The sequence below is a fragment of the Ixodes scapularis genome, unplaced genomic scaffold (assembly GCF_016920785.2).
Source record: "Ixodes scapularis isolate PalLabHiFi unplaced genomic scaffold, ASM1692078v2 PGA_scaffold44__24_contigs__length_19508400, whole genome shotgun sequence".
NCBI lineage: Eukaryota > Metazoa > Arthropoda > Arachnida > Ixodida > Ixodidae > Ixodes > Ixodes scapularis.
In genome coordinates this window covers 761709-788672 of record NW_024609873.1, presented here as the reverse complement: position 1 = coordinate 788672, position 26964 = coordinate 761709, and the positions used below count along the sequence as shown (strand labels likewise).

The window sequence follows — 26964 nt, the reverse complement described above, 5'->3', positions numbered from 1 at the left end:
GAACTACGAGGTGATGCCCGACGGAACACGGACTTCATCACGCCGCGCTCCACGACCGGAAGTCGTCCACGTCGTGCGCCTCAAGCCGTACTACGCGCGATAAGACTGCGAACTGTGATCTTGTGCACCGCTTGATAGGATTGTGTTTTGCGAGCCTCCGTATGTTCCCATTTTTTTGTTTGTTTCGCTCTGTTTTGTTGCCTTTTACGTGGCATCGAGACGATGCCTTTTTAAAGGGGGGAGTAATGCCGCGCGCAAGGCTGAGAAAGCAACGCTCGGTCACGGTCCTCCAGAAAGTTCCCGTTTATTCATGTACCGCACGTAACTTCTATCATTTATCCCTGCTTTTGTTTTCTAGAAAGTGCGTGTTCATTCTCGCCCCGATCACGCGACGCTCGAACCGCTTTCGCCGAATCTTCGAGATAGCGGCGCACTCTAGACAAGAGGCCGCCCGCGACCTTGTCGAGTCAGTCTCGCCCCAGCGTTCGACTCTGCTGCCACACCGACTTCGACGCCCGCGACGCTCTATTATTATCTTTTGTACTCTTTTATTTTTGGCACAAGTTCGCCACATTAAACGTTTATTTCTTCTTGTTTATTTCCTGTTTTCTTTTGGTCACCACTCGTGACAATATCGCTCTGTACACCTTGGCTCGTTGTTTTACCATGTGTTCCCAGAGCCAGTTTATCTACTCCACGTTGCTTTATATCTAGCCTTGTCTGGACGCCCAGTTTTATGTGCAAAACTGCATTTACGAAAGTCAGGTTAGGGACCATGACTCTTTCGAGATCTCCCTCTCCATCTCATGCCTCTGATAGTTCCACAGTGCTCTATTTTTCATTAAAGCTGCATTTCTGTTGCCCTTACGCCTTACACATTTTGCATGTTCACTGAGGTATTCTCTACCCTGGTTAATCCGTACTCCTAGGTACGGGTATTTATCGGCTCGCTCAACCTTTCATCCTTGTCTCTGCAGCAAGTCCTTCATCATTGAACAAGGTGACCGCCGATTTGTCACTACTGAATTCTAAGCCTAACCTGTGGCCCTCTGCGCCACGTATATTCATTAGGGACTGAAGCTCTATGTTGTTATCGGCCGTTAGCAGGCTATGCACTATATCATCAGCGTACATCCGACCTGGCAATTACTGTTTGATCTTTCGATCTTGCTTGTCGTATGAAATATCAAACCCAAGATTTTTTTTTCCTAACTTAACATCTAATCCTTGTAGATACAGCATAAACAACCCTGCCGACAAAGGGCATCCCTGTCTAAGACTACGTTCTATTTCTATTGGGTTTATTCTTTCTCTCCCATGTTATTAGTTCGCCCACCTCTTATAGAGTAACTGTATATGCTCCGCTTGCGGAGCAGAGTACCGCAATGGTGCCATTCTGGAGCCAAGCACTGCGGGAAGACACGGTCGGTTTTTGCAGGGGCACGAAGGCGCGGACGCGAGGAGGCGGCGTGCTGAGGCGTGCTGCGGCGCGCTGCGGAAGGAAAATAGTGCGGCGTGCGGCGACGAGCCGCGCATACACCGTGATCGTTGTCACGTCGTTTCCTGTCTCCTTCCCGCAAAAAGCGCAACCGCGTACGCACCCGCGGGTCCCACGGGTCGCGTGTGAAATGAAGTCGTCAAGTCGCTGTTGCTGGGACGCAGATAGCGTCGTGAGCCCGCTGTGTGCCCAACTTTTTGAGGACCTTTCCCCTCGAGCGATCGCAAGAAGCAAAAGAACGCAGGCCTGCTTATTTTCCTCTTGTGTTTAATCGAAAAGCAAGTGCCGCTGCTCAGCCTGACTTTTTTTTTTTTTTTCAGCAGACAGTTTACTAGGTATTATGTAAACGGAAAGGTGCTTTACCTTCGTGCGTTCCAATTATATGCGAATCTGAGGAATGTCGAGCACCCCCACTTTTATGCTAAAATAATAAACAACTGTTTTTTTTTTTTTCTTTTTTATCTGAAGTTTTTCCCATTTCACGAATTCGAGACGCCCGAATTGAGAGCTCTTGGAGACTGGAAATTTAGCATGCTTCCAAGTTGGGCTAAATTTTGAATTTGCTTGAATCGCAAACATTAGGGGCTCGCGAACAATAAATGTTAGATGGTGCTCCGAACTATGGCAGATGCCGCAAGGTGCAAACTGCCTAATATAAAAAAAGTCCACCGACGTTCTACTGTAATTGCGGATAAGGCTTTGAAAACGCAGTCCAATTCGTTGCAGGGACCAGAATGATGCCGAGATTGACTGTTTTCCTATTGACCAGTTTATTCTGCCCCGAGAATAGGGCGATAGAGCTCTGTCTACTTTCAGTGTGTGACACCAACCTACATCTCGCTTTCTCTTCTATTTTGAACATTTTGCTGAACCTATTAAACTGTTTTACTACCACTGACATGGTCCCTTGAAGAAATTGCGAACAGGCACAGCACTAACAGTCTCTAAAACAAGTTTATCCGCACAACTGCCTGCAGAAATCTTTTGGGGTATTGTAAAAGGGCAGACAATAATTAAAAATGATCTCCTTCCCATACGAGAAAGCCAGACGAGGTGGCGTCTCACATTGTGTCTCGTCGTCGGAATCCGGTACAAGCTTTTGCCACTGTCTGCGCGTATTGTGCACTTGGTAACACTACAGCCTGTCATTTTCACGGGGCTCTTTCTACGCGCATGCAAAATTTAATGCGGCAAACGACGTAGCAGCTGACGAAAACGCGATCCCCACGCTTTCAAACGAGAGCTCGGCGACTCGCCACGATGGCCGGATGTGCCGGTCGCGTACCGGTATCGCGTATCACTCCGCGAGAGCCGCAGACGCGGGGAACGCGATCGCCGTCCGTGTCGTCTGCTTCACATACCCTGAAAGCAAATGTCCCAGAACATCGCTCGCGTTATAAAAAAACGGGATTGTACTGTAGCCAGTTCATACACATAATGTTCAATGACTTAGGAAGCTTTCGCTTCGTTCGATTTTGGTCTAGGATCTATATTTTGCGAACGCCAAGGGGAATATATGTTTCCACCGAAACTTGGCGCTCTGGAAAGCCGCTTTCCCGCAAGAAGTCGGCTCCAGCTCTGCGCACGTGACCACTCCTCCGCCAATACGGAAATGGCGGCGAAAGGAAAAGGAACGCGCTACTCTGGCTCTGCAAGCAGAGCCTATACAGTTACTCTAACCTCTTAGCTCCTGGGGCGCCCTCTAACGCCACATCGCGGTCGGCGGGAATCTCCCGATTTGGCCTCTCTCTTTTTCTCTCAGTGGCTCCGTCGGAGGGGGAACTCTCTTTTCTGGCTTTGTTCCATTTTGTCCTTCATTCATATATATTTTTCCTCCTTGTGAAACGGAGGCACGCCGGCATGGAGGAGGAAGTTGGGGGGAGGGAAACAAGTGCGTAGCGAGCAGCAGCGCGAGCCGGTGCTCGAACGATCTGCACGGTTTACCCTTCCCCCTTCTCCGGCTCTCTTTCTCCTTGCTCCTGGCTTTCTGCTTCCTGGTTACACAATGACGGGGTTGTGCGTGTGTGTTTCTGTTGTTTCCCTCTCGGCGGCTTCCTTCCCTATCTACGAACGGCAGTGCTCGCGTGCAGTCGGTCGATTGGCAGCTGTCGTGCGCCACCTTGGCTGGCGGCATTTCTGTGTTCCCCATTCACCGCTGACCGTGGTGCATGTTCTCGCGTGAATGGAAGCAAGCGCCCGGGCAGAACCAATACCACCTGAGCCCTGCTAAAAAATCTCATTTGTATAGACTTTTTTTCGCAAGGGCGCCGCCATCTTGAATTTTCGTCACTTCCAGTATGGGCGAAAACATTGTTTGGCCGACACCACGCCAATAGCAGACATTTAGGATAAAAGCATAACCGTCACACATTCTCATTTTTCCTCTCTTCTATTTTTTTTTACTATTTACAAGTTAAAACGTTTTAATAATTTTTCGTCGCCCATACCGGATATGCCTATTAGGTGGCATGGGGACGACAGTACACGGAAAAGGTCTATAAGAAATTTCTCGCGTCCAATAAACACATATGAATCATATAAGACATAAGAACGTATAAGAATCACATAAGAACCATATAAGAACTATATAGGATGCATAAGAACATATAAGAACCATATAAGAAACCAGTGAGAAGTTTCTTATAATTTGCTTATATGGTTCTTATATATCTTATATAGTTCTTAAATGGTTCTTGTATAGTTCTTGTACTCTTCCTATATAGTTCTTGTATGGTTCTTATATGTTATATATCTTGTATGATTCATATATGTTTATTGGACACGAGAAATTTCTCATACAAATGGATTTTTCACTAGGGAGGACAATGCCTGCGCGTTTCCTCATCTGAACGTCATCACTAGGAGATCCCCTCAACGCCCCCTAGGTAGCCCGGATAAGCACCTTCGTCTGCTAGATCATCTGCGACATCGTCTGCTCCATCGCCTGCTTCAGTGGTCATGCTCAGAACGAGCTCACATGAATAGGCTGCTAAGATCGTAAATCTTTATGTTGTCGCACGCACGCTGCAAGTGAACTGTGGAAGCTCTCTATCAGCTCGCCCTCAGCACTCGCGCACGCAGCTATGGCCTTTAGTGAATGCGGTGTAGTTGTGGCGTGGCCCCTTATCTCGTCGAGCTTCAGCCTGTTTGCCGCTTGGGGCGGAAAGGGGATCTACTAACGATGACGTCATGCGCAGGCCTTGTCTTCTAGGTGGTAGTGGCAGAGCGCGCACGGTTGCGCATCGCAGTGTCACCGCACCGTTTTCTTCCTGTTGTTTCGGATATAAGATAAAAGGGTCATAGACAAAATTATAGCTTACTGATTTGTCCCGGACAGAACGTTTCCGCGCTAAATGATCTCAACTAAAATATATTGCAACGAGACGATTCCCGGCAAAATAGTCTCAGAGAAAATGACGCCCGGTAAGGTGATTGCGCAAAAAAGATCCCCTAAAATATTATCCCGAACAAAATAGACGGTCTTCTAAAAAGATGATTCCGAACAAAAAAAGTCCCAGAGAAGATGGGCCCCGAAATCATGATCCCCGACAAAGTAATCCCCCAAGAAAAGGATAAAAAAAATTGTTCAAGAAAAAATGGGCCCCGGAAACGCGATCGACATGCTTTTAGGGAAAATGGTCCCGGACAAGATGATCCCGAACAAAACAGCCCCAGAGAAAATCGGCTCTGGAAACGTGATTCCAGACACCAGGATTCCAGACACCAGACACCAGGTGATACCAGGTAAAATGGTCCCGGACAAAATGGTTCCAAAAAAGATGATCCCGAACAAAAGTAGTCCCGGCGAAAATGGGCCCTGAAAAATTAATCCCGGCCAAAATAGTCCGAGGCTAATTGTCCCGGACAAAACGTTACAAAAAGATTATCCCAAACAAAATAGCCACAGAAAAAAATGGGCCCCGGAAACGTTTTTCCGGGCGAAGAATTTCCGGGAAATGGTCCTGTACAAAAGATATCAAAAAAAGATTATCCCGAAGAAAAAAAAAAAGTCACAGAGAAAATAGTTTTTGGTAACATTATCCCACGGAACCCAGACATAATGTTCCCCCCAGAAAATGATGCCGAACAGAATGGTTTCCAAAAATATGATCCCGAACAAAGTCCGAGAAACGTTTGGCCTCAGAAACACGTCATCCGGGACAAAATCGCACCGGGCTAAATGGTCCCGGACAAAGTGATCCCCAACACAATTATCCAGAACGACTCAGTACCTGAGAAAGTCGGCCCCAGAAACATTATTTCGGACTAAATGGTCGCAGGGAAAATGGTCCCGGACAAAGTGGTCGCTATAACGGTGAGCCCAAACAAAAAAGTCCAAGAGAAAATGGCACCCGGCAATCTGATTCCGGAGAAATTGGTCCCTGGCTAAGTGGTTCCGGACAAAATCCCCAGGAAAATTATCCGGAAAAAAATTGTTCAACAAAAAACGGGCCCAGGCACGTGACGCCCAAATAAAAAGAAAGTTATTTTTTTAGATGTCCGTAGTTAAGGTAATCCGACCCGCGATATCTGAAAACGGGGTCTAGATGCTTTACACTGCTCGCGCTCATGAGGTGAGGTTATCCGCCGAAGCGCGTATGCTAAACTTCCTCGCCACCCCCCCCCCACCCCCCCCCCCCCCCCTGTCAAAAACCAGGTGTCCCTTAGTTTCGCCTCCAAAAGGTCGATTGGCGATGTGTTCAACCTCTTTGTAAATTTCGTTTCAATCTCCTGTCCACATGGGCAGCGTGACGGCCGAGGAGGAGGAGGGCAGCGTTCCGGGAGGATGCCCCGCGCCCTGCTGCGCGACCTGAACGCCGCTCTGTCTTGCATGCTGTGCGGGGGCTACCTGGTGAACGCCGCCACGCTGGTCGATTGCCTCCACTCCTGTGAGTGTCTCTATCCTCTCTCCCTTTGGAAGACATCGATGGGGACGTGTCATCTCTCCTTCCTTGCAGTCTGCAAGGTGTGCATCGTGCGCTACTTGGACACCAGCAAGCTGTGCCCCATCTGCGACGTGCCCGTCCACAAGTCCAGGCCGCTCAGCTGCCTCAGGTAGGCGCATATACCATATCGGGTCACACTGAGTGGCGGTAAAAGCGCGATCGCTCCGCATCCTTGCTGGAAGGGCCGGTCGCACAGGTCTGCGTGCCTTCGTTTTCTGCCCGTGTTTCTACCCCCCCCCCCCCCCCCGACTCCTTCTCTCAGGGTGGACAAGACTCTGCAGGACATCGTCTACAAGGTGGTTCCGGGACTCTACCAAAGTAAGCGATGCTGTCAAGTGTTTCGAGTTCTATGGTGTCGGGACTGAAAGGCAAAACGCTTCACGACGGGAATGGCTGGATCGAAACGGGTCTTCTTGGCCTTGTCGCAAGAGTTCCCCGCCCCCTGACAGCCCACGTCCTCCTGGCTGCTCCATTCCTAGTGTAGTGTTTTGTTCCTCGGTGGGACTGCTAGGGTCGGCATGAGCATTCGTTGTCCTCTTTTTCCCCAGGGGAGATGAAGCAGCGCCGGGAGTTCTATGACCAGCACCCCGACGCAGGTAAGCACCGCCGTAGCATATGGATGGTCGGAGTCATGCATGCTGTCGCCAAATGAATCAACGCAGAACCCTCGCTGCTGTGGGATTGATGGGCCTTCGAGTTGCTCGCAGCAGCCTTCCACGTGTCAGCAGGGAGATGAGCTGAAATTCCGCGGATGGGCCATCAAACAGTATTTGCTATACTCCATTTCAGTAAGGCTTAACGAATGGCCAAAGTTGCGGCCCGCAGAAGTCAATTAGAGTGAAGAAGCGGAAGACGTGACTTCTCTACAGGGGAGTCCACCCTGACGGTACCTTGTCACGTGCTCCCCTTCGGCGATCTAAGTGACTCGCCGGGCCGTCCAAAGTCTTTGGCATTTAACAGCTTTTGCTGAAATATACTGTTGCCGCTGTTTTTTTTTTGTGTTATTATATGATTGGCGGTTTTATTCTTAAAGAAATGCCCTTGACTGTATACGTTCTTACCTCGTTTTGGCCTGTGTTCTGTCGTTGTTAACGTTTGGTGGGTTGTTCCGAGGGCGAGGAGCAGGCAAGCTGGTTCCCTTCCACCGCACTTATCCTGCGAACCAAGTAGTCGTGATTGTTATCAACTGTATAGTACCATTCCTTAACTTCAAGGGGGAAGACGGACGTGTTCCGGCCCTTTGGTTGGCCCTCTGTGGGCGTCTCAGCCACCGCGTGAATGGACCTGACGCCGCCCTTCTCTCTTTCGGCTCGTGCACTGCAGCCTCCAAGGTGCCGTGCCTCGAGGACCGCGGCGTGGTGGAGGCCTCTAGCAGGCTCATCTTCAGCCCCCAGGACACCGTTAGCGTGTCCCTCGAGTACTTCACCGGGTGAGTACAGGATGGGCACGACACGACTTATCTCAAACCCTCTTCACGAGATGACCCTCCGATCATCCGTTTGCTTGTCCGACGCTTCTCCGGAAGTGACGCTTCGAGCACCACCGGCTGTTTGTTTGCAGGGAGTTCTTGAAGGCCCATAAACAGATTTTCGTTTGAGCACGATGCGTTCAGTTGTGACAAGCGACCGCATAACGTTGCGGAGAATGTTCGCAGAAAGCTTGGGCGCACAGTTGCGTTGAAACCCAGTCGACTGAAGTCGAGGTGCCAATAAGCAAGTGCCGTCGTCGCTTCGGGTTCTCCAGCAGTGAGCGAAATCCACGACAACATGGCGGCACCCGGCGGCGGCGTCAAGGTTGGTCGAGGAGGTGGCCGATCTTGGGACGACCCCGCAGGCTTCCGCGACTTCTGTCCAGCGTGTACCATTTAAAAACCCGCCGCGTCTCCATTAGGGCTGGGCAGTTGATCAATTAACTTCAGATGGACGCTGGAATCGCAAACAATTTAATATAACTGCATGTTCATCGGTTGGGTTCGTAATGTGACAAATTCCCGAGCAAAGTACAGGGTGTCACAAAGGAAAATTTACACGGTCTTTTTTACCGCAAAAATAAACTAGGCATCGCCGAACGCTCATTCTCCGCCCAAAGGTAGAGCTAGAGGTCACAACCAGATGCCAAAGTTTCAGCCCGATCTGATAACTTAATCAAAAGTTATAAGTTATTTTCTGAAAAGTTCAATGGAAAAATGGAGCCCATTTTTGCCTGTTTTCGGTTTCTGGCGCCATAGAGCCCCATGTGTCTGAAAACTCTGTCGGCCGCCATTTTCCCATTGAAATTTTCAGAAAACCACTTATAACTTTTGATTAAGTTGTCGGATCGGGCTGAAACTTTGGCATCTGGTTGTGACCTCTAGCTCTACCTTTGGGCGGAGAATGAGCGTTCGGCGATGCCTAGTTTATTTTTGCGGTAAAAGAAAACGTGTAAATTTTCTTTTGTGACACCCTGTAGAATACCTGCTTTATTAGTTGGATATTTTAATTTTGGGAGGCAGCATTATTCTGGCTTTCGCGCTATAGATTTTTGGCATTCTCTACGACTCATCCAGAGTCATTATAAGATCAAAGTATTTCGATAATTTAATTTTCTGGAGAGGGGTTTGGAAGGTGCAGAGCGTCCAGTTTCAAATGAAGCTGCATATTCCACTATACCAACGCATTTTAGGGAAAAAAATTTTAAGTGAAATTTCGGCACATTTTTAGAACCAACCAGAAGGATCGCGTGACTCTGCATGGTTCCCATAGCTCCTCAAAAGACGAAATCAAGAACCCGCCGTTCAACGGTGAACTGGATGCGCGTCGCTGACGAGCGCGGGGAAGCACAAGGCTCCTTTTTCTTGGCTCCTGATCGGTGTTCCGCAACACACCGCGATAGAAATTTGAGCCCGGCTCTATACATACGTGCGTCGCACTGAGCGATGGCGGTCTTCCTATCGCAAGCAAACACTCGCTGCCGCCAAGAGGCTGCTCCGTACTCTAACGTAAATGTGAGGATGGGCCTCGAAACGCGAGAGTTCCTGCATTTGTGACTCGTGGATATACAGTGCGAAAGGTTTTCTTCGTGGAGAGAGAGAAGCATAGTCGTTGTAAATATAAAACTAAACTGAACGTGGAAATATGGCACCACCTTCTGCGCAGCTGTGGACGAAGTCTGTTTCGTCGATCGATTGCAATACTTAAAAAAAAGAAAAGAAAGAAAAGAAAACAAAAAATAACAAGTACTTAAAAAAAATACGTCTTTTTTCCTTTTTTTTTTTTGGGGGGGGGGGGGGGAGGTTAGTTGCGAGCTTATCTTAAAATACTATCGTGGAGGCAAAACTGAACGGCTTATGGCGAATTCCACGGGTCGTTTTGGAGCGCGCCGGGATCGACTTTTCTGGAACGAGCCTATTTCACTAAGCGATCGGGATCGAGACCGACGTGTTTCACTTGGTCGTTTTGGATTAGCTCCTACTCCAGATCTCGATCTGGATCCGAGAAAAGTCGCTCCCACGATTTCGGCGGATTCAGCCGGACGCCAGCCGGGCCAGCCCTCGGCTCACACACGTGACTTCCTTTCTCGTGGGGCATCTCGCCTGATCTCGCCCATCTCGCCTCAGAAGAAGAAGAAGCACGTCGCAGGCAGGGCTCCTAGATTGTCTAGACATCAGAAGAATTGGTAATGGTCGCTTGGTTACCCCTTGGCTCGACAGCCGGTTCGTTTTTCAGGAAGAAAAAGAGAAGGTATTTGCCTCTCTACGGGCATTCCGGCAATCTTTGCTAGAAGCGCCTGAGCCACTCCTGCCGCTCGTGCGTCGAAAACGTGTTAGCGCCGGGATTGCGAAAACGTCTTCGAAACGACCGCGGCGGCCGCGGAGAGGGGATTCCCGGGCAGTTGAATGACGGGAAGGTATCCGCCGATCCCGGAGCAGTGGTCATTGTCCACCACTGGGGATCCGTAGGCGGCGCGACCCCCTTCGGATCGTGTGCTCCAGTCCGGATCTGGTCAACTGATCCCGGCGCGCTCCAAAACGCACAGTGGAATTCGCCATTAGTTAAATGTCAAGTAAACACTCAGCAAATAAGTTATTGTATAGACGCTATTTCGAAAGATTTCTGCGATTTCCAGCCTGGATAATTTGACATCGAACTCTGGGTACCACGACTCGGCGTATGAGGAATTGGCCGCATATTAGTATACTGTAAGAAGGAAAATTCCTATTAAAAAAGTTAGGAGGAACGAGAAAAAAAAAAAAAAAGGCAACAACGTTTGACACGCGTTGTCCATCCCCGTTTCGCCTTCGTTCTGACGCTCGGATGTTTTTTTGTACTCTAACCGTATCTCAGGGTAGTTTCGCGTCCTGGTAAACTTCCACCACTTCCCGCTCAGTTCTATTCCATGACTGACCATTGCGCCTTCATTACTTCGAGAGTTATGTCAACTAGTGCTCTATATTGGGAGCTAATGTTTAGAGGTTCGTTTCGGTCATCGGCAGATAGGTTGGTGAGCTATCGCCCCGTCTGTGTTTTCCTGAGATTGCGCTCGACAAAGACTGCAGTGTCGATCCCAGAAGCTATGACTGTCGAGACCGGCTATAATAAAGTCAACGGCAGTCGGAAATCACTTCGGTATATCCGCTATTTCGTTATTACCAAGTGAGGTTATAACGAAGTGCAAAGGGAAATGGGAAATCGTGATCGCCTCGCTGTAGCCGCTATTTCTTTATAACCGACTTCGTTATAACCGGTCTCGAGACAGTATACCTGTTTATTGAGTGTGGTCTCTGGGGTGCTGATCCCCTGCGTCCCGGTCATCACGTGACCTCTCCCGCCTGTGCAGCACGTCGCTGGCGGCTCACGAGTCTGAAGACGAGGGCAAAGAGGGCGCTGCCAACGCTGACGGTGACGGGGTAAGTTAAGCCTTGCGGGTCTTGCCTCTCCCTCTCAAGGACGAGCTTGTGTTCGAATGCCATAGTGAAATTTCCGAAATGGATTTTGAAGGCCGGTCAGGCCTCTGCCGGGCTGCTCTCGCCTCGAGAAATTCGAACGTGCCGGCTTCGCAATTCGTACCTTGAGATAAAGAATGCACGCAGGTCGTACACATACCCACGGTAGGAAATATTCGTGCCAATACCCTCGACAAAAAGCAATTTTCGTACTTTCGTAAACCAATGAACAACTTTAAATATATATCTTTCTAGTTGACGCATATAGAAACGTTGATTGTGTACACCTTGCTTGATTGGTTTCACGCGCACATCAGGTCACGAAGCACGCTAGAGGTGAAGAAAGGTAAAAGACGCACGGCGAGCTGGTGAATGACATCCACACTAACCCTAAGACGTAAAACAACACAAAAAACATTTTCTTCTGTGTTTTTTTTTACGTCTCAAGGTTTCTATGGACGTTAGAGGTATTGTGGAATCAGCTATTCTTCATGCTCCATTGTTATGGGTTCCCTTTAATCTACCTTATATTACATTAAACATGTACTTTATAAGATTTACTGAAAGTATATTCCGGTATGATACTGTGATACAAATATTTCGACAATACATGTTGGTGTTATAAGTGCGAAATACGCTTTTAGCGTTTTTCTTCCCGTCAGGGCCCTCTCGAGAAGCAAAGACGGGTAAATTATGAGGCTAGCTCCGGGAACAGCGAGTGGCGCATGTCGTGGCGAAGGATGGTGCCAGACGTCGCCCCTGCGCGAGTTTCCAAAAATGCCCTAGCAACCGCCTTTTTTTTTTTTTTTTTTAAAGGTTGAAAATTGTTAAGCGAGGACACTCGGAGTGAAGAACGAACTACGCATCACGTTCTCGAGTGCGGCTGATGTCAGGGCGCGAGTGTGGCGTGATGAGAATTATTGAAATCCTTACCTAACATTTACTACAGTCGAATCTCCTTGCTTCAAACTCGAGGGGGACCAAAACATTTGTTTGAATAAAGCAAAGTTTGAATTACCTGAAGTTTCCTCCCATAGAGACGCATAGGATGGGACCTGCATGTTAGTATGAATTATCCACAAGTTTGAATTAACGAGATGCGACTGTACTTAGCTCTTTAGAGTTCGGCTTCAGCTGGCATATTATCGTCAAAAACAATGATCTGCCAAGATAAGCGAGGCAAGTGGGTATTTAGGTTTAAAAAAAAAAATCGTGCGCTCCGCACACGAGCTATAATTTGAGTCAATTTTTCCCGCATATTTGTACGCGATGATGCGCTCACAACTGGGGATCTTCTTCAAAGGAGAGGCTGTGTGCAGGGGTGTGCGCCAAAACAACGTCGAATGTTCCTGATCAGAGTACACCAGCAAATAAGAACTTTTTTTTTTTTTTTTGCTTTGAAGCGACGCGTTTAGATAAGTGTAAAAAATAAAAGTAAGCGAAAAATGCGCGTGAAAGGATAATCCGAGGAAACTGAAAGTGAGACAGTTAAGAGTTCCTGCCGTTCAGAAATCCACAACATGCTTTGAGATCTAACACACTCTATACGAATGGCTGAAATCTCAGGCACTGTCGAATGAAAGAAAAAAGAAAGAAAAAATCAGACGAAGCCGGCTTTTTTGAGTAATTGAGAGAAGAGATACGGCTGTAAAAACTCGACGCACTAAACGTATACAGCCGGCGACCGGCGGGTTCCCGGAGGAGCCAAGAAGACGACGCGCCAGTCGGTGGCTCTCCCGAGGCGCTCTATTCTTGGCTTATTTGCTTTCGGGTTCTTGGCAGCGCCAGAAATCCGCGCGCACTTCTCTCTGCGCGGGGAGCGACAGCGCACGCTTAGCGGCGTCTTTTCCGCGTGAGCGCAGAACAGATACTCTATGGGCGCCCGAAGCAGCCAGGAAAACTAAGACGTACGCCTTGTCCCTTCGCTTGGTCGCTTCACTCCACCTGACCCGACAGTGTCAGCAACTCACTTCTGCACTGCTGACGAGCGCGGCGGTACAGAATGCGACACCGCGTTCGACCAAACTCACGTGCCTCGTTTTTTTTGTTTTTTTTTCTTTAATGCAGAATGTTTTCGTGGGCTATTTTCAGCATCCAGATCGTTACGAAGAGTTGTAACGGAGGCTCGATACAACGCGGGCATGCGACGATATGCATATAAAGTAAACGGATCGGCGCCACAGTGGGTTCCCTCGTGGTGACACGGCGTCACCGTGTCATCTGACCATAGCAGAGTTTTAGGGAACCGTTTTTGAACATCCGATGGGTTCTCCGGTACAAACGGCGTGTAACGAAGAAATTAAGAGTCTTCTCTTTTCTCTGTCGTTGAACGATCCCGATGTTAACAAATTGAACTGTTTATTTAAGAGATAGGATATAAAATCTTTACGACCGATACGATCAATTCGTCAGTAAATGTTGGGGGGAATAATCCTAACCTAAAAAAACTTTCCCGGTCGTCCTCCTCGACCACACACACCCTCAGCGGGGGCCCCGACCACGGCCAAACCCGACAAAGAAGGTTCCACACAAAGGCGGGCGAGCCGAACTCCTCCACAGCCGTAAGGGGTCCCAAGTTTGCGAGCTAGCGGGCGGACGGCTCCACAGCCGAAGGGGGGTCGGACGTGCAGGTTGGTTTTCCAGAGGCAGGGAGATGTCCAAGGCTTGGTATCCAGGAGCCAAGTGCCTTACGGCCCTTCGGTGGCCGCTTATATTGAGTTCAGCAGCATTCTGGGGTCCTCCAGTTCACCAATCAGAAAGGTTTGGAAGGACCAATCAAGAGGGGTTTTCTTAGCACCAATCAAAAGGCTCGGAGCCCAAAGCAAATACGAACATTCCAAAAACATGCGCATACACGAGACAGAACACATTCCAAACGAAGCTCACAAGAGCAGTCATAAACAATAGAAAGCACATACGTACGTAGACAGGGAAGTTATTCATACACAAGGCAAAACCACCTCCGAGTAGAGATCCCAAAAGCAGACATACACAAGACAAAACGTTTCCAACGCGGGATTCTGTAAACTAAGTGTAGCGTTACAGCGTTCACGTTCGCCCCCATTTGGGGCCCCCCGACTCCGGTGGAGTCCATGAGCCCTCCCGTGGGACGGAAAGAACTCTCGGAGAAGGCAAAAGCATAAAGTGAAGTTGGACTAAATACTCGCGCGAGCAACACTTCGCGACAGGCGCATGGGCTACGGCAGAATACGCCATATGCGCACTTCGTACCGGAGAGTCCATCGTATCGTACCGGAAGTGCGAAAACGGTTCCCTAAACCTCCGTATTACTCTACGTACGGTGTTACGTTACTGGGTGACACGACACCGGCGTGTCGGGTGTCGATACAACAAAAGGGACGTCACGTGACCGCCGTCTACTAAGCCTAGCGGGACGATATCGTGCGTTGCCCTAAACGAGCCCCTCGAGTTCACGCATTTTGCATTGTTCGGACTTTGTAGGTAGAAGCGAGCTGGGTGATTATTTTTACAGCGTCAGCACCCTTTCCGGTAAATTCTTGTGGCGAAAACTCCCTTGATCGGGGGAAGAGAGTGAGGGCGCCGCCACGCCATCGCTCTTTTCCTATCGCCATCGCCCTTCTTACAACTACATAATTCATGACAACAGGCTATCGCTCCCTCTATCTTTGCACCCCCTGGCCTTCGCCGCTTGGGGCTCCTAAAAAATTCTTCGGCACGGATAAAAAAAAATATATATATAAAAATGTGCGCGATTTTGCTTGGTGTTTGCTCACTTGACAGTTGTCACCCATCCTTCTCTTGTTTCTTCGGACGGTTGCGACCTTATTGGTATACATTCATGACAACTTGGCCAACTCTGCAGTCGAAGGCCTCCGCGGCCCATGAAGGCTTCGTTGCGAGGCACGTGACACACCACGCCGCGGGAAACGTTCTTGTTACTGCGCCACTTCTGCAACCGCTTCCTTCACCTTTGTCCGTGAAGGCGAACCACGTTCGTCGATCGGGTTAGTTGGCCCTCGACGGGCTGCGGTTCCAATCTGATGTCGAGTCCCATTCGAAGTCTCCGGTATAACAAAAGAATCCCCTGCTTTTATAACATTCACCCAAGGGCGAGTACGAGACGTCCGTCACGTAGGCCGCGTGGCCCGCATGCAGCGAGCAGTATCATGTGTCGCCGGAACGTGCCACACCGCCGTTCGAATGAAGCGCTCGCGGGCCAGAACTTGGGGCATCCCGACCGTAGCCCAAGGCCGAGAAAGCGACGGGGTCTGTTGTCGACTGCATCCTACGGTGAGCCAAGGCCGGAACGTGATTCCGCGCAAGTAACACCTCCGAAAACTACACCAGCGTTCCCCGGCGTGTGTGTAGTTGAGGTCATCGCAGTCACTCCTTGAGGTTTGCGCCGTTGCTCGGTGCTGTGTCGATCGTGGTGTTCCGCCGCCGGATGCTGCGTCTTGAGCAAGTGGCTTGAGCATGGCCTTGCCGCCTCCAACCACGCGCTCCCCCATACAAAAATGGTCTATGGTCGGCTATAGAAAATCCTTTGTATGGCCGGCTATAGAAAATTGGCCCAATTAGCTATAGCCGCTTCTATGGCTGTCTATAGCTTTTCCTATGGTCTACCCTATGGTTGTCTATAGCTTTTTCAATAGAAATTTGGCTATCGAATTTTGTATGGTTTAATCTATGGGTCTCTTTAAAAAAGATGCTATAGCCGCCTATGGCTTTTCTTTTGGTTCCTTTCGCCGTCTATAGCTTCTTGTAAGGTCTTCTATAGAGATCTCTATGGCTTACTTTATGGTTCGCTTTAGACACCGTGCTATAGCTGCCTATGGCTTTTCTTTTGGTTCCTTTGGCCGTCTATAGCTTCCTGTAAGGTCTTCTACAGAGATCTCTATGGCTTACTTTATGGTTCGCTTTAGACACCGTGCTATAGCTGCCTATGGCTTTTCTTTTGGTTCCTTTGGCCGTCTATAGCTTCTTGTAAGGTCTTCTATAGAGATCTCTATGGCTTACTTTATGGTTCGCTTTAGACACCGTGCTATAGCTGCCTATGGCTTTTCTTTTGGTTCCTTTGGCCTTCTCTAGCTTCTTGTAAGGTCTTCTATAGAGATCTCTATGGCTTACTTTATGGTTCGCTTTAGACACCGTGCTATAGCTGCCTATGGCTTTTCTTTTGGCTCCTTTGGCCGTCTATAGCTTCTTGTAAGGTCTTCTATAGAGATCTCTATGGCTTACTTTATGGTTCGCTTTAGACGCCGTGCTATAGCTGCCTATGGCTTTTCCTGTGGTTTCTTTAGCCGCCTATTGCTCTTTGTATGGTTCGCTATAGCTCATTCTATAGTTCGTCCTATGGTCCTTTGTACCCATCGTGCTACGGCCGCCTATAGCTTCTTGTATGGTCTGCTATAGAGATCTCTATGGCTTACCTTATGGATCTTTTTAGACACCGTGCTATAGCTGCTTATGGCTTTTCCTAAAGTTTTTTTAGCCGCCTATGGTTCTTTGCATGGTCCGCTATAGCTCATTCTATAGCTCGTCTTATGAGTCTCTTTGCCATCGTGCCAAAGCTGCCTGTAGTTTTTCTTTTTACCGCAATCGTATGAAATGTGAAACAAATCATTTGTTGTCACTGGACATCTTTAAAAAAAAACCTTGTGAGACGTGCCGAACTTCATAGCCCCATTTAAAACAAATAGCTAACATTTCAACAAAACAACAACAACAAACAAATGCACTCACTAAGGTGTTTGCAAAAGCACAGGTAAACAGACACAAGGTATTGTTTTCAAATCTCCTAGAAGTTTATTACACACAGCCCATTCTGTAGACAAGCACACATTAAGCAATCTCTACTATGTGAAGAGGTACTACTGAGCTGTTATACAACTGAGAATATTGCAAAGCAAACAAGAACCAAAGGCAATTCCTGGGTAGTGTATAGTCCCCCGGCAGCCGACCGAATTCTCCCCCCCCCCCCCCCCCCCTTCCCCCTGAAATTCTAATGCCAGTCGCCACTCATTGGCGCTGCAATCAGTTTATCAAAAGACGTTTCATCGAGATCGTTTCATCAACACGTGACGTTCATAAACAACTCAAAATATGTTGTTTTTTTTTTGTAATAATTTGCCAAGAAGTGGCGTGAACGGGTGGGCTGAGTCGGTGAGCACGCGCTTCAGGAATACAGGCGCGACGAAATGTCCCTGCAGCGTGCAATTCGCGTAACGAGTGCCGACTAAACGTGTGTCCATGAAACGTCTTTCCACGTAAAGGTGTCCATGAAACGTCTTTTCACAAAACGCTGGGAGAATAAGAATGTCAGTATTCTAACTACAATTTTCACATGATTTCAGAGAGCTAATGGCAGGCGACTGCGTTAGAATTACGGGGAAATTATTCTCCCAGCTGTCAGAAGATAGGCACTGCCAGGAGATAGACACTACAGAACGGTCAATTGTCGCCGAGTAGGTTGCAGCGCACTTACGTTCAAAATACCGGACTTGAAAGATGTAATACGAAATATACGTCGACACGGGCACTGCAGACCAACCACTCAAACACAAAACCGAGAAGGAAGGGATCCGTGAAGATTCACCACGATGTAGCACAAGCTGTCATTTGCCGAACCGAACACTAAAAGCATCACAAGAATGTCTTGGGCTTCTTTGAAGAAATCGCTTGTTGCCGACATACGGGTAGGACTTTTCGATCGGGATACCTTTTACCATAGAAGCGAAATCCACAGCAGCCCCGCGGGCCGCACGACACGCGAAACTAGGTCCGCAAGCAGCCTCATTCCGGGATTGGCAGTGGCTAATGCGTCATCCGTCAAACCACGTGATCACGCTCCTTCCGTTACATGCGCACAGAGAGCGGAGTGAAGCGATAAAAAGTCTACGGTTGATTGGTCCGCCGAGTCCGCACCTTCTACAATGCTTTTAGCTTAGGGAAAAAGAGAAAACAGAAAAATTGAAAAGCAGAGCTTCTTCAAGGCCAGAACGGGGGTGCGATCACAAAGACTAATCTTCAGAGGCATACCAACAATGAACACAGCGAGAGAATGTGTCACTTATATCCTGTTGACAGTTCGAGCCAAGGTTGATAGTGCAGTGGATGCTATGTGTGGCCTTGGGCTTAAGGCAGGTGCCGTGTCCAGCGTTATCACCAGCTTCGAGACAGTTGTCACGGGACCCTAACCGGAGACGTGATTGGCCTCAAACACGCATAGCGCCTACTCTGCTGTCACTACCGAGTGAACAGGACAGCTCCATGAAGGCCCCCCAGCTTTTGGACTTTTTTCTAAAGCTGCACTTCCCAGAAGTGACCCAAAACGAGGGAGGTTTGAAGATATCATATTTTACGCCTTGTAGCCCACATTGTAATTTAAAATGAATAATTAATGGCGGATACTTTTTCTGTGCGCAGGATGTCCACAAACAAACAAATAAATAAATAAATAAATAAATAAATATATATATATATATATATATATATATATATATATATTTTTTTTTTTTACCAAGCACTTTTGAATTATGTGTACACTGTTAGGTTCGCATTTTAAACTTAAATTTTGGGAATCTTTGCATCGTTGTGGCATCTATGATTGCGTGGTTTAAGAAATTTGTGCCGTAATACGTTTTTCATCCGTGAGTTCAGTCTATATCACTGCCATCAATTACAATCTCTGAGCACCATGATGACACATGGTGGGGATGTGTGCTCCAAGAAGCTCTAATGACTTTAATGTCTCATAATTTAAAGAAAAAGAAGAGAAATTAGCCACAGCGCTTGCTGATTTGTTGAATTCGCAGAACAGAGAGATAATAGGACGCACCTAGGGTAGCGCGTGCCTAATGATATTAATTTTTTTCGGCTGTTATTTGTGTATATTTCGCCGTTCTCGACATGGGCGTTGACGGAGATTGCACCGCTACTCACGCCCCTGCCGGGGTAAGCTTTTTTGTTGTCACGACACTCTATCGCGCTATAGACGCGTCGATTTAACGCTCATGAAGTCTCGAGAGAACTGTCAATTGTTTAGTCAGAGCAACGACGCAGCAATCGCGAAGTGAGAGACGACTGCGCCTCACTCTGATAAAATGTGAGCGTGGGACTCTCGAGCAGCGTTAACTTGCTGATGATGCAGGGCGCTGCTTTGTCGTTGAGAATCTTTGTCCTGCGAACGCCGGCGAAAACGTTCCAGTGCTCGGCGTACCCTAGGCAGCAGCGCCTGTCAGCGACCGCCCGGAGCCTACTGGCAGTCTGCGAGCGCCGACGATTTATCGTCGCGACTTCAATGGGAGCATTTTATGAACTCCTGCGGCGAACATGAAACACCGCGAACATGAACTTCCGCGAACATAATCCCCGCGACGGCGAACCGCCGGGGCTCGCAGACGGAGGGTTCCGATGCTGTGCGAACGGTTGTTGGAGGACACTGCGTAGGGTATACGCCGGGCGCTGGAACGGCTTCGAAGCCATTTGTCACAAAAACCGGCCTGGTCCTGCCGGGCCACGCGTATTGTAAAGTGCGCCTCGTCGGCTGCCTGCGGGGCCATGTGGTCGCCGCGGGTGGTGTGACACTCCCTGGTTGGCGCTAGTTAGCACCTCGCCGGTCCCGACTGGGACCCTTACTTGACTTGTTTATGGCCTCTTCGACTCCCGTTCGGGGGACGCTTTTGCCCGATGCTTGGGCGCGGTACCACTTCGTGGAATTCGGTAATGAGTTTGCCAGATGCCCCAGTTGAGCGTTTTTGGTGTTGACTTTGGAGCTTGGGGCAACGAATGTCATCGCCGCTGTGACGGTCATTTTTTTTTTTGTGTGTGAGTGCATTGCGATTGTAGGGGAGCGGGTGTGTTTTGTTTACTTTATTAAGAAAGAGCGCCGTTCGGTTGAAACTGGGAAACGGCGCGGCAGTCGACTCGGGAGTTTCGAGAGCGCAACCCGCTTTCCCTGTCGGCTCCGGGCGTAGCCTCGGGCACCGCGGTAAAGGGGAAGACCCGTCTGGACACCGAACGTCAGCTACTTCTGTGCTCCAACCCTGTGCGGTCTTCCTCTGCCGGACTGCTCCAGTGCGTCGACCGTCCGTGGCGCGACAGCGTCTAAAGCCAACAACCCCCGCCTCTGGCGCACCGCGGCCACGTCCAGACAGAGCCCGTCGCAAGCGACCGACCTCAGGTGCGTCCACGCCTCTGCGAGCCTCGTCGTGCCGGACTGCGCCAAAGTGCGGTATCGTTCCCATTCCTCTTGTTGTGTACTCTCTGTCTTGCCCATAGCTATTAAGTTTCTTTTGTATTCTTCCGCCCGATTGAGACTGTCTGTATTACCCTTTTAATTTTGTCACCATCTTACTATAGCCATTATTAAATGTTTCTACTGCTCTGTTCGTCACGTGCCTTGTCTTTGTCCCCCCGTCCCTGGAGCCCACGTACTGTGGGATAGCGGGCGTCCGAACCCCCGTTGCGGTCTGCGGCGAGTGCGCTTCCCCTCTCGCTCCGCACCGGACCGTGACATTTTCTGGCGTCCGCGACAGGACGCCCGTTTTTCGGGGGACCGCGGGACAGAGACGGGTCTTACGAAAAGCTTTTACTCTTTCAAGTCGTGCACGCATTGTTGCCGGAGTGACGGTTGATGTAACGCGGTTCGCGTAATAGTTCCGGCACTGCTTGTTGCGCAAAGATGGAATGGGAAAGGTTGTTGTCAGTGGGGACTCAGCTGGGGTTGGCTGGGGCCGACTTAAAAATGTGGATGGATGAGGCCGCCCAGAGGGGAGCTGCGAAAGAAGCTGCCGATAGGGATGCCGCGCTGGATGCAGCAGAGAGAGAACGAATTTTTGCTAAAGAAGCCGCAGAGAGAGAGATGGAAATCTTAAAGCTTAAGATTCAGTTAGAAAAGGAAGGAAGAGTCAGCGCGGCCAGTAACGTGTCCGAAGAAAGGCGCGAACGAGAAGGGCAGAGCGCCCTGAAATTGAGTCCCAGTAAACTCCTGGTCGCCTTCGATGAAAAGAAAGATGACTTGGACGCGTACATCCGTAGGTTCGAGGGTATAGCACTTAGTCAGAAATGGCCCGAGGGCCAATGGGCTACCGCACTCAGTACCTGCCGGACCGGAGAGGCCCTCAGCGTGTATGGACGCCTAACGCCGGAGGATGCCGCGAATTACGGAAAGGTGAAGGCGTCTTTGCTGAAGAGGTTTCGGTTCACGGTCGACGGATTTCGGGAAAAGTTCCGAGAGGGGAAACCGCTCGACGGTGAAACCGCTACTCAGTATGCCGCCCGGCTCGGACACTACTTTGACCGCTGGGTTGAACTGTCGAGCACCGCGAGAGATTTCGAAAGCCTCCGTGAGTTGGTCCTACAGGACCAGTTTCTGAGGGGATGCCACCCAAGTCTGGCCCTGTATCTGAGGGAGAGGAAGGTTCCGAGTCTCGAAGGGTTGCTGGAGCTGGCTGACCAGTATTTGGAGGCGCAGTCTCATGGGAACTTGGGGAAGGCCCGAAGAAGCGATGCAGAGGCCGTAGAGCCTAACGTGCGAGAGAACGTGGTGAAACAGGTGCCGAGGCCGGAGGTGAGGTGCTACCTTTGCAACAAAATCGGCCATCTGGCGGCCCAGTGCCGTAGCGGTATCAACGCTGGGAACGTGCCGACGTGTCGGAAGTGTGGCCGCAAGGGGCATAGAACCGAGCTGTGCAAAGGCTCCGACGGAGGGAGGCCTCAGGCTTCGTGCGTGTGTGCTCCGAAAGAGGGGCCGATGTATGCAGCAGAGGAGAACCGTTTCGTAGAGCTGAAGAATAGGGAGAAGATTCTTGTCGTGAATGCCGTTGTGACCTCGCGGCCGAAATTCCCTGTTGAGGGAATGCCCGTCGTAGAGGGCAACGTAGGGGCGAAGAAGGTATCCGTCTTGCGCGACACGGGCAGCAATACGGTAGTCATCAAGAAAAACCTCGTTGACGACGACCAGATGACCGGAATCAGGAGGCCTGTATACCTGGTGGATGGGACCGCGAAGATGCTCCCCGAGGCGAGAGTTCGGGTATCGACCCCCTACTTTCGGGGTGTGGTGACGGCCCTCTGCATGGAAGATCCATTGTACGATCTGATTCTCGGGAACGTCACCGGAGTGAGAGACACCGACAACGCCGGGGTGGACTCCGAGAAGGAGGACGACCCACCCGACTCCGACGTCGGGGCCAGTGGAGTAAAGCCGAGCGCGCAGGGTGAAAGGGTCCTGACCCCAGACGAGGTTCCAAGGCGTACGAGTAAAAAGACTCAAGCGAAGAACACTAAACCTAAAAAGGATCATGATTCAGCGGGGACGGTCGAGACGCGGAATAGGAAGAAAAGGAAGAAGCCCAAACACCAGGGTCTGAAAACTCCCCCAATGGAGAGAGTACCTCTTAACACTCCAGAGTTCAGATCACCAGCCGCTTCACTATATCAACAGGGGAAAGCACCTGAACGGCGGGGTGCTGCGAGGGAGCCTCCAGCTTCGGGAGTACCAGTTCCGCGTGGAATACAGAAAGGGGGGAGAAAACGTCGACGCCGACTATCTGAGTCGCGCTGAGTAACCGCTGATCGCGGCGCCGGCGCTACTGTCATGTGACGCTTTGTCTCGTAATGTAAATTAGAAGCTCCTGAATTGTATTTTTTTTTGTGTGTAGGTTTTTTGTACGTCTGCTGTAAGGCGTAACAAGGTGCGCGGCTAGGTTAGTATATTTAGTGGAAGTATACGTATCTGCGACTGCGCCAGGAGAGCGTCAGTTTTTCCGTGAACTTAATTGCTCCAGTGTCGTGTTTTTTTTTGTGATTGTACTGTTGGTAACTCTGTTACCTACAAGGAGTAAAGAGCCTTCCGATCCTATTTTTATCTTCTTTTGAATGTTTTGCTAATATGCTCCTTCATGTGTCAGTGCCAGCTGTGTCTATGTCAGAGAGTTTGAGTTGACCTCTTCTGCTACGGTCCAGAGTACATTGAGATATATGCCAGTGGTAATTCTTGTTTTTGTGACGTGGAAAATATTAACGCGTTAATATTCTTAAGAAGGGGGTAGTGTCACAAAAACCGGCCTGGTCCTGCCGGGCCACGCGTATTGTAAAGTGCGCCTCGTCGGCTGCCTGCGGGGCCATGTGGTCGCCGCGGGTGGTGTGACACTCCCTGGTTGGCGCTAGTTAGCACCTCGCCGGTCCCGACTGGGACCCTTACTTGACTTGTTTATGGCCTCTTCGACTCCCGTTCGGGGGACGCTTTTGCCCGATGCTTGGGCGCGGTACCACTTCGTGGAATTCGGTAATGAGTTTGCCAGATGCCCCAGTTGAGCGTTTTTGGTGTTGACTTTGGAGCTTGGGGCAACGAATGTCATCGCCGCTGTGACGGTCATTCTTTTTTTTGTGTGTGAGTGCATTGCGATTGTAGGGGAGCGGGTGTGTTTTGTTTACTTTATTAAGAAAGAGCGCCGTTCGGTTGAAACTGGGAAACGGCGCGGCAGTCGACTCGGGAGTTTCGAGAGCGCAACCCGCTTTCCCTGTCGGCTCCGGGCGTAGCCTCGGGCACCGCGGTAAAGGGGAAGACCCGTCTGGACACCGAACGTCAGCTACTTCTGTGCTCCAACCCTGTGCGGTCTTCCTCTGCCGGACTGCTCCAGTGCGTCGACCGTCCGTGGCGCGACAGCGTCTAAAGCCAACAACCCCCGCCTCTGGCGCACCGCGGCCACGTCCAGACAGAGCCCGTCGCAAGCGACCGACCTCAGGTGCGTCCACGCCTCTGCGAGCCTCGTCGTGCCGGACTGCGCCAAAGTGCGGTATCGTTCCCATTCCTCTTGTTGTGTACTCTCTGTCTTGCCCATAGCTATTAAGTTTCTTTTGTATTCTTCCGCCCGATTGAGACTGTCTGTATTACCCTTTTAATTTTGTCACCATCTTACTATAGCCATTATTAAATGTTTCTACTGCTCTGTTCGTCACGTGCCTTGTCTTTGTCCCCCCGTCCCTGGAGCCCACGTACTGTGGGATAGCGGGCGTCCGAACCCCCGTTGCGGTCTGCGGCGAGTGCGCTTCCCCTCTCGCTCCGCACCGGACCGTGACACCATTCGATGGGCAAAGGATTCGCGACGGCCAAGTAGTGTCTTGCATCTTCAGTAAGCTAACAGGGCTCGAGAGTCCCAAGCTTTCATTTCCACAGAGCGAGCGCGGGCGGCCAGATCGAGGCGCAGTCAGCACTCGCGTCGCGATTGCTACGTCGTTGCTCTACCTACACCGATGACATGTGCACCGGCATTCGAAACCGCCCTCTCGAGACTTTATACGAGTCCAGTAGACGGCTTTATAGCGCGACAAACCGTCGTGACAAGAGTAAAGCTCACCTCTGTAGTGGCGTAAGCAGCGTTCTTGACGCCGCGTCGAGAACGACGAAATATGCACAAAAACATTAAATATAATTAACACAGCAGGCCGAAAGAAATAAAAACATGGCAGGGACATGGACAAAGTAGAAGGCGCGCTATGAAATACATATACTTACAAAATACACTGGAAACGACATATAATTAGAGCTAAAGAACGGAAGATTGAGATGACGTCAACGCCGAAATAAGGCAATGCGCAGGGAGAGCAGCCGGCAAAACTGCAATAGTCCTATAGGCAGCTAAGGAAGCTTTTGTGATTGCGGGCGTATAGCCGCGGCGAAGTACGCCCCGTTAATTTGGCCGAAGAAAATTCTCGCCCCGATCGAGCGCATGAATGACTCTCTTCCACTTTCGTACATCTGCAGTAAAAAAAGAAAAAAAAAGGAAAAAAAAAAAAAAGAAAGGGTTGCGGAACTATAGCCTAAGCAAACCATTGAGCCGACTAAAAAAATTGGATGGTCGCGAGTCTATAGCTCGGGAAACATACATCCCTCTATAGCCGGCTAAAGCACATTGTAAGGTCGGAGGCTATAGCTTTGGTGACATAGAACACTACTGAGACGGCTAAAGAAAATTCAATGGTCGCGATTCTATAGATTTAGAGACATACACATCTCTATAGTCGGCTAAAGCACGTTGAATGGTCGGAGGCCTATAGCTTAGGTGACATAAAACACTATAGAGACGGCTAAAGAAAGTTCGATGGTCGCGAGTCTATAGGTTTAGGGACATATACCACTCTATAGCCGGCTAAAGAACATTGAAAGGTCAGAGGCCTATAGCTTCGGTGACATAAAATGCTATAGAGTCGGCTAAAGAAAATTCAATGGTCGCGATTCTATAGATTTAGGGACATACACCACTCTATAGCCGGCTAAAGCACATTCAATAGTCGCGAATCTATAGCATCAAGGACATACATATGTCTATCGCTTGCTAAAGAATATTGAATAGTCGCGAGTCTATAGCTGCGTAGTCATAAATTATTCTATAGCCAGTTATAGAAGTCGGAATGGTCGAGATTCTAAAGCTTTGAAGTCATACATTTTTCTATAGGTGGCTGTACCGTGTTTTATGGTTTCTTATGGCTGACCATAGAGGGCCATAGAAGGTGATAGCTCACCATAGGATTTTCCATAGACGTCCATAGACCATTTTTGTATGGGCCATCCGGGTCAGGAGCTCCGTACACGCGCAGTTGAGCCCGACAGCGCCGAATGCGAGGCCAGGAGGAACTGGCTGTCTTTGTTGGGCCCCTCTCTTTCCCCCCAATCCCCAGTTACAACGCCTACACACACACAAGAGACGTCTGCTACGAAATCAGCCAACATCGGAGGGACATCCACCGCTGCAACATTTTGCCGTCCGCTAGAGTAGCGAGCTCTTCGCAAACACTTTGGGAGACAACCGTACGCTCAATCGAGCCTCGAATTTGTGGCAGGTCTTAATAACAGGACGATGTCTTCAGCGGAAGCGGTCGGTTGCACGGCTGCGATCGTTCAAACATCGTTCAAAAGTCACGTTGTTCTCGGAAAAGGGTTCATCTGAATTAAGTATTGTCGAAACGTAACATATATGTTCGTCTTTCTTCCGCGTCGTGTAGTCTGCGGTCAGAAAAGTATGTACTAAACGTGTGAACAGGTTGAACGAAACGAAGAAAGAACGGCGCCAACGGCCACGGCGCTACAAGAAGAAACAAAATCCATAAGATCCGATACGGACGTGGCGTAGATTTTCTGAACTAAAGACAATTGAAACTTACTTATAAATTCTTTAATATATATTCTTTATTTTTTTATATATTCTCGATAGAGATGGAATCTCCCGAGTCCAAATGTCGTTATTCGAAAAAGAAGCTAGAACTACTTCTCTTCGCGGGCGGCGCTGTTACTGTGTCGGTAACGAGGCCTCCGTAGCCTTCGACCTTAAAGGGCAACTCCACTTCATTTTTACGATATTGAGGTTATCATAAGTTTAGTCGAAGTTGGGGACCCTGAATCACGAGATATAATTTGTTTTTCGGTAATTTGTATAGTTTTGCAGATATCACGTATCCAAGTTTCGTTCCGGCGGCACGGCGAAACTGAAACTACCGGCTCATGGTTGAAAAAACCCCGAGACAGCGGGTAAACGACGCAACACTAAAAAGTTCAGACAGATCTTTAAACAGATCTCTAAAGAGGTTAGCAGACTGGTGCAGTGAATGGCAGATGG

General features: G+C 49.5%; 1 protein-coding gene across 1 annotated transcript in view; it reads left to right on the top strand.

The window, feature by feature from the left end:
- The window catches only part of LOC121046967 (polycomb complex protein BMI-1-like), an 80289-nt gene extending 72248 nt beyond the window's left edge, over positions 1-8041 (top strand). Inside the window, exons 2-7 of the mRNA XM_040501748.1 lie at positions 6246-6387; positions 6457-6553; positions 6707-6762; positions 6993-7040; positions 7765-7873; positions 8005-8041. Of these exons, the coding sequence (XP_040357682.1) occupies positions 6285-6387; positions 6457-6553; positions 6707-6762; positions 6993-7040; positions 7765-7873; positions 8005-8041 (450 nt within the window). The 5' untranslated portion in view covers positions 6246-6284. The remainder of the gene's footprint in view (positions 1-6245; positions 6388-6456; positions 6554-6706; positions 6763-6992; positions 7041-7764; positions 7874-8004) is intronic.
- Positions 8042-26964: the final 18923 nt, after the last annotated feature.